The sequence below is a fragment of the Lathyrus oleraceus genome, chromosome 1 (genome assembly GCF_024323335.1).
Source record: "Lathyrus oleraceus cultivar Zhongwan6 chromosome 1, CAAS_Psat_ZW6_1.0, whole genome shotgun sequence".
Taxonomy (NCBI): Eukaryota; Viridiplantae; Streptophyta; class Magnoliopsida; order Fabales; family Fabaceae; genus Lathyrus; species Lathyrus oleraceus.
The window spans coordinates 440,768,316-440,776,776 of record NC_066579.1 but is presented as its reverse complement, the minus strand read 5'-3'; the positions used below and the strand labels follow the sequence as shown (position 1 = coordinate 440,776,776).

Sequence of the window (8,461 nt, the reverse complement as noted above, 5' to 3'; positions counted from 1 at the left end):
ATTTGTCCGTTGTATTTAGTGTTTGTCAGCATGTTGTTTTTAGCATTCGTTGTAGTAGTGTATTCTATTGAGTGTGTTGCTTTTGTTTCCCATGATGGGGCTCGTAATCGGCGATATCGATGAGGTGCATTAGTCTCTTTGTACTGCACTCCACGTCATATAGCATTTTTCTCCGGCCAATGGTATAATCCTCGTCCCTACTCCCGAGGCTTGGCTCATATCGAGGTAGACATCTTCGAGCTCCACCGCTTACGCCATTGGATTGGCTATATCTAAAAGGGGGTGTCGGCTACACATAATGCATTTAATCCATATCAGATAAGTAGAAATGTGTGTAGTCTGTATCAAACACATAAAAGTTCGTGTAATATGAGAGAGAGAGAGAGAGAGACTGAAAAGAGTTCAATGGGGGAAATAGTAGACAAATATTTTCATTCATAATGAAGTAAATTTATTACAATGAGACAACATAATGACTAGATAAGTAAACCTTCAACTATAACACTATTTTAACTTGGCTTTACGATTACAATCTGATCTTTTGAGGTCAAGAACATGGTCGGATGAAGGTGAAGCTCCTTGAGAGGCTCTTCCCCCCGACTTTACGAAAGAAGCTCGTCCTGCTTTCTTCACCGGATACTCTTTTTAAGGACCAGTGATATGGGGTGAGAGGCCATAGGTGATTTTTGACCATATGGGCCTTTAGAAGAGACTTAATTTCCTTACTACCATAGTTCAAAGGCTTATTGAGTGAATCTATGCTATCTCGTAGGCCCGATCACTGGGATTTGGTAGTTCGTCTACGTCGGACAAGGCACTGGCGCTTGGAGATGTTGCTCATGGGCCATCTCATTCGGACTCTGCCCTATTGGAAACTGTTACACTTATCGGATGACCTGAGACTGTAGTTTGTTCAACTTTCTTGTTCTTCTCCCGTATATACGATCAAATGTTGTTATTTCTTGATGGAATGCTCTAGGGTCATATGGAAGAGGTAGTTTACCAGAAGTCCGTCCCTGGAATCAACTGCGTTCCTAGTAACAATTGACCTAAGAGATCAGGAAGAAATATAGCGGAGTCGGCGTACTCTATCACGACCTACTGGATTCGGCCTAAGGAGATATAAGCTCATCGGCTGGAGATCATTTGGTACCTATAGTATGCACTTCGATATCATTTTTTTGTCGATCATTAACTACAAACTCATCGTATCTCCAATGTGGCCACAGTAAGTATCACGTTAGTGGCAAGAGATAGACACAGTGATATATTGGAAGATGGATCATGAATTTTCAACATGATCTCCAAAGAAATTATCTTCATTTTCTAGTGTTTCCAATGTAGATCTGGATTTGGATCTAGAATCCTTTCTTCTTTTACTTCGCAAATTTCCCAAGGGAAATCAGAGATCTAGATATTTGATGGATCGTAGTTGAAGCGGTAAGTGACTGGACCGGTTGCAACGGATATCCGCGTTCGATTCTGAATGCTCTTGATTCAGTGACCTGAAGAGGCTACAAACTAGTCATTCAGAGATTGAATATGAAATCGTGTAAATCATAGGAATCGGAAGTCGTTTTCCACAGGTGGCGCCACTGCTCCGTTCAGGAACAAGAAATGGATGCGGTTGGTGAACTAGGTATCTTAAATCGATGGTGTTGATCTTCGTTACGGCGGCGCAAGATGGACCTGCATGGTTAGCACTCCAACGATCAAGTCAGTTCAAGATTCAAGATGAGTATAATGAAAGTGGAGATCAAAAAATATAAATTGCTTTCTCGTATGAACTGATTTTATACCTTAGATTAAATGGAGGGAATTTGAGATGAATTGAGACTTAACTATTTAGGCATTTGCCCGGTACAGAATATATATATATATATATATATATATATATATATATATATATATATATATATATATATATATATATATATATATATATATATATATATATATATATATATATATATATATATATATATATATATATATATATATAAATGATAAAATATTTTATACTATCAATTTAACATAATCGTTATATTTTTATAAGTGTTTGATTTTTACTTTATCTAAAATATCAGATATGAATAGTTGTGATGCACCCGGTAAAACCTTTTTACATTATAAATGAAATGCATATCAATTAATCTCATCATATAATAGTTAGACACTTTTAAGCATTTTGGAAATTAGAAATTTTTTAATTTAAATTTCTGCATACTAAATATTTTTTAAACTATCAATTAAATTGTACATTTGGACATACTTTGATATCCATATGATTAATTATACTGCACAGGTAGTTGAGAAAAAGCTGTCACATATACAGAAGGACATACTTTGATTTAATTTTCCAACTAATAAAACATACACTAAATTAATGAGAATCTATTCATGTTTTAAAAAATCATGACTTTGTAGCAAGAAATATTTTGTCTCTCTTTTTACATATATCAATTAAAAATATATCAAAATTTTCAAATATATATAACTGTTTGCTGATATATGTAATATAAATATTTAATTTTCTTATTAATAATTAAATTTTATTAATTACTATCTCATAAATGTAGCAATGTTATTTAATGTTATAAATACCTGGCCTGTTACAACACAACGGCAATATCATCATTTCAGTATAATAAGTTCAAACTTCTGAATTGAACTTATTTCAGCCAGACATGAAGAACTCTGGGAAACATTTGTTGTTTTCTTTTATGCAAATAATTTTCATTATTCTTAGCTTATTATGTTTCACAACAAGAGCTGAAGCCAATTTCAACAAAAAAGTCTCTGGCTTTTATGTGTTTGGAGATTCCACAGTAGACCCTGGAAACAATAACTACATAGACACACTTTTCAAAAGCAATTTTCAACCATATGGCAAAGATTTCACTAACCATGTTCCTTCCGGAAGGTTCACCAATGGAAAACTAGCCACTGATTTCATTGGTAACTATTAAAAATCATATTTATAAGTTCATTTTTTTTTCTGGTTAGTATATGATATGTGACTTTGTGTGAATGCATTTCGCAGCTTCTTATGTAGGTGTGAAAAAAGAGCTTCTTCCAGCTTATTTGGATCCAAATGTTATTGACAATGTTAATGAGCTTATGACAGGAGTTAGTTTTGCTTCTGCTGGTTCTGGTTTCGACCCTCTTACACCGTCTATCTCTGTATATATTTTTTTCCGTTATTTTATCTGATCTTATTTATAAGAAAAAATTTACTTTCGAATATTTATATATCTGGACTTAAAATTTTTTCTGTGTTTATTTCAGAGTGTGATTCCGATACCGAAGCAATTGGAATATTTTAGAGAATGTAAAAAGAAGCTGGAAAATGTGATTGGTATAGAAGGAACTGAAAATCATATAAAGAAAGCAGTGTTTTTCATGAGTGCTGGTACAAATGATTTTGCTCTTAATTATTTTACTCTTCCAGTAAGAAGAAATAGCTTTTCTCTCTTAGGATATCAGCAGTTCTTGATTCAACGTGTCAAAGAATTTTTACAGGTTCGGTTCAATTATGTTGCTAATTTTTGCATAAACTCATAATAAATTAATGATAATAATAATATGAACTTTTCTATATTTTGACATTAGTGTGATTTTTGGTGTTTGTTAAATATTTATTTATTTGGTAATTTTTCTTGATTTGCTTCTTTCACTTGTTACAAGTTACTGATTATATTTAGAAATATATGTTACTTAAAAAACTAATGTGATTAGTAATGGTTATTAATTTTAGTAATTTGTAATCATAACCCAAAACATCTCATTTTTCTTATTTAGTAATTTGTTACCTTATAAAATATGCATGAAAGAAAAATGGTAGTGAGGTCCCATTTTTGTCATTCTAAATTTTTGTCAATAAAAACACACGAGTACTTTATGGAAAGTGGTAAAAAAAGAAGACTTAGACAATTCAATAGCACCTAATAATTATGAAAAACAAAGACAACAAAAATTGGTAGTGTAGTTGAGAGTAGACAAGAAAACTAATAATGACCCAACCCCACTAAAATCAACTTATTATAAAAATTTAATTTTCGTCAAATTTATTATATTATCACATTTTTATAATATTATTATTAATATAAAAATTTACAATTAATAATTTAGATATTCAAAAATCAGTTTAAAATAAAGTATGTTAAATTAAATTAAATAAAAAAATCGAATCACATATATTTTTATCTTTAAATTCGATATTAAAAAAAGGCCCTATGTACATGTAGATTTACAAAAACATTCCTATCAAATAGTACTAATTGAGTAGGAATAGTTTGGTTAGAATTAGATTGTGAATTCACATAATACAAAGTGTTGGTTGAAAGTAGTAGAGACAATACATCCATTTGCCAAGATTTTCCTGTTACAACCGAATATGGAAGTATGGTTGATGATGTTAATTTTAGAATGGTGATAGAGTGCTTTATAAATAATTAAATGGAGCACCACCACTGGCCATAAGTCCATACCGTGATCTGTCATCATGTATATAGTGTTAGTTCTTTTCTATTTTGATAATAAACTCTATAGCTGAGGAAAGTAACCTAAAGTGGAAAATAGGCATATGTTGCCTCTAATGTAAATAACGTATTTGCCATACATATGTAATGTGAGATAGAGTCAACTATAATCACAGTTGGGATCAAGAATTGGAAAGTTTGAGACCTTGGGGTATGGGGTACAAATATTAATTTTGAATAAATTATTAGAGTTTGATCTCATTTAATCCTTATAAGATTAGTTTGTAAAATGAATGGTGTCATTTTATATAACTTTTTAAGATATCATCTCTAATCAATATGATAATTAAATTTTTTTGATATATTTTTTCACGCTCAACGCTCTTTTGAGTTTGGTGCATGGATATAAACATAGGGGGATAAACAAACTTCTAAAATGGGGGACGTCATCCAATATTATTTTTGACTTAGTGTACAGATATTAACTGTGGATATCTCATGGTCCGATCGATTCCAATATCATATACAATTTTGATTTAACTTAACCTTGTAAAATCGGCAATCAGAGAAAAAATCACAGTCGTTATCAATAGACAATCAGATAATAACATTATGTAGAAATTGTTACACCATTAACTAACTCAACTCAGACCCCCAATACACTCACACCCTCAAAAACAAATGTTTAAATACATCTCATAACACTCTAATATAAAAGTATAAGAGAACAAAGAAAGTCAAATATAAGCTTAAAGTGTTTTTGACTGATGCATCTTTGAATGAAAACTTGAATCTATATATAATCTTGGACAAGAGCAAGACAGTTCTTAGCCCAGAGCCTCCAAATTAAGGGGCCTCATTTTGTTTTTAAAAAAAGCAAAATATATATTTAATAATCTATATATAATAAACATGAGTTTGTCATTGATCAAACGGTATGAGATTGATTTTTAAATATGATGGTGAAGGTTGTGGATTCAATCATCCTTGTTATATTTGTTTAGATGTGATCATTGCAAAACCTCTTGCTTATGTAAAGATATTCTTTTGTCTAAAACTTCTATTATAGCTAGTTTATAATCTTACTTTGGTAATTTTCATTTGTGAAAAAATTTATATCAAAATTGATCTTATTTTTGTATATACTATTTATTTAGATTTATAAAAAGATTTTTGTTGTATTCGAGTTGTAGTAGAAAATAATTATAGCTAATCTCCATACCGAGGAATACTATATAATTTTTAATAGTAAAGACTGTGGTTGACAATTTAATATTAATAGACTAAATTAGTAGGTTTATATATTTAAAATGCCAAATCTATTTAAAATGCCAAATCTAGTAGTATCTAGAGTCAAACATTTTGAATTTTAAAGGAATGATTATGATTGAATCCGAAATTCATTGAATTTTATTAAAATGAATGTTGGATTGAATGTTCGGATTCATGAATTGACTCATAATCATTAACACCTTTAATTATAATTAAATAGGAAATAGTATTATTTAATTTTTAAATAATATTTTTTTTGTTTAATAGTATATTAATATATGAAGTGTTCCTTGATAAATGTGGTCTAATACTTGTTATCATAATAAGTGCTGCTAATTTATAGTACTAGTTATCATCCCATATTGAAAATGGGAAATGATTTATACCTAATTCTAAAGTAGGGAAGAGTTCTATCAGGTCCTCATGTTCAAGATTATGTTCAAACTTATTAGGCCAAATTAATTTAGACTTAGTGGGTGCATTCGACTATGCTTTTTTTATCAAATATATTCGAATATAGTATTCAATAACACAACTAAATAATCAAAATGATTAAAAGAATAAGAAAATTATAAAAAAAAAAATGTACTAATATTTTTTTTATCTTGTATAGATATAACATATTCATCTTTATAATAAATATATATAAAATTGAAAATTGAAAATTAAAAATATTCCGGTCATCCCAACTCATTGATACACGTATAAATACGTCGTAAGTTCAAATCTACAACATTTATTTATTTATCTTTAATATGTGAAATTTTAACCACTACTATATTATTAGATTTTTTCAACTACTATATGTTTAATGTTTTGGTCAGGAATTGTTGGCAGAAGGTGCTCAAAAAATTGTAATAGCAGGAGTCCCTCCAATGGGGTGCCTACCATTCATGATCACAATGAACTCCCCTAATGCCTTCTTACAACGCAACTGTATCGAAAGATTTTCCTCTGCTGCTAAAGATTACAATCAGCTCCTTCAACAAGAATTAAACACAATGCAGTTTCACCTCAATTCCTCAAATTCACCTGCAAAAATCTATTACATTGACATATATCAACCCCTAGCCAATATGGTTCAAGCACATCAAAAATATGGTTTGTAACTAAATATTTGTTTTCACTTTCTAGGAATGATAATACATAGAAAGAAAAGTTATGTGCTAACATTTTTATTTTGTATGTGGCAGGATTTGAAGATATTAATAGTGGATGTTGTGGAAGTGGATACATTGAAGCAGCACTTTTGTGCAATAAGGAATGCAATGTGTGCTCTGATCCATCTAAGTATATGTTTTGGGATTCAATTCACCCCACAGAGAAAGCATATTACAACCTTTTTTTAGCTTTCAAATCCACTATTGATTGCATTGTCAACAACTAGAATCACGACTTTATATATATATATATATATATATATATATATATATATATATATATATATATATATATATATATATATATATATATATATATATATATATATATATATATATATATATATATATATATATATATATATATAGATATATATATATATATATATATAGATATATATATATATATATATATATTTTTTTTTTCTTTTTTAGGTCATGGCCTCTCAAACTTTAACAATTTTTTTTCTAGAGATAGTATGGTGAGATTGTGTATGTGACCCGCATTCATACTATTTGTGTGTGACCTATAATAAAATGTGATCAATATTGTGAATAATATGTTATATTGAAATTTATTTTTTCGGTTCTTATTTATAAGATTTTATAATTATATTTTTAAAAAAATAGGATTCTAAAACATAGGGTTCCTTCTTCCTCTGCTCATGGAGTGCGTACGAGAAAGCAAAAGAATGATCCAAGAGAATCTTGTAAGCTACGAGTTAATATGTCGTCCACACTACCGCAATCTTAACCTTGGTCTCATCCTCAGATTGTGTCCCAAACTTTTAGATCAATATCATTTTCCACTACCATGATACACTAAAGTCTGTCAACCATGGTTAAAAGACGTCATCGGTGTTGCATCCCAATGAGGATTGGTTTCAAGACATACCAAAAACATTTGGTCTCAAACATGTAGCAAGATATTGTCGGAATTTAGTAAGATATTGCAAATTTAGACATCTTTTTTCAATCTACTTATTGGTGAAATGACAATTACTTTGGATTACATGTCTTGTGTGTTTAACCTAAGGATGACAAACGGTCATGCTCGTCCCATTGAGGCTCAGCCCGTAAAAGCCCACAAAAAATGGGACGAAGTGGGGCGGGCATGGTTAAGTGAGGGCGGGTGTGAGCCTACGGGTACTATACCTTTTAAGTTTAAAATTGCAAAAAAAAATATGTTAATGTCCACATCCATAAAATCATGCAAAAACAGAAAACAAAGCGGACACATTAGAGAGTATGTGTCTAAACCTTTGAACTACCTCACAAAAGAGCGTGCGAAACAGTCATTCCCGACAGGTCGGGCTCGTCTGCCACTCCTAGTTTCACCTGTTGGTTGTTTGCCGACCTTTGCATCATACTCTAATTCATAGGATCCAATGATGATTGATATCAGTTATGAGGTAACCCTAGAAGGTTGACTATGAGATACTATAGATTTGGGATTGTTATGTAAGATTCATATGATTGGAAAAAGTATACTAGGATCATATGTAGGTCTCATTGGCTCATCACGGGAACAAAACACAAAGATTAACC

General features: G+C 30.5%; 1 protein-coding gene across 1 annotated transcript; it reads left to right on the top strand.

Moving 5' to 3' along the window:
• The first annotated feature begins 2,607 nt into the window (after positions 1-2,607).
• On the top strand, positions 2,608-7,176 carry LOC127081301 (GDSL esterase/lipase At5g45960). The gene is made up of 5 exons (XM_051021575.1): positions 2,608-2,958; positions 3,044-3,183; positions 3,289-3,522; positions 6,578-6,854; positions 6,947-7,176. Exons 1-5 carry the CDS (start codon positions 2,688-2,690, stop codon positions 7,138-7,140), a joined length of 1,116 nt encoding a protein of 371 aa, XP_050877532.1. The 5' UTR covers positions 2,608-2,687; the 3' UTR covers positions 7,141-7,176.
• Positions 7,177-8,461: the final 1,285 nt, after the last annotated feature.

Excerpts from the sequence above, each read along its gene's own strand:
- LOC127081301 (XM_051021575.1), top strand. The coding sequence starts at position 2,688 with ATGAAGAACTCTGGGAAACATTTGTTGTTTTCTTTTATGCAAATAATT. Across the intron at positions 3,523-6,577 it reads GTGTCAAAGAATTTTTACAG|GAATTGTTGGCAGAAGGTGC; the intron begins GTTCGGTTCAAT and ends TGTTTTGGTCAG. Across the intron at positions 6,855-6,946 it reads TCAAGCACATCAAAAATATG|GATTTGAAGATATTAATAGT; the intron begins GTTTGTAACTAA and ends TGTATGTGGCAG.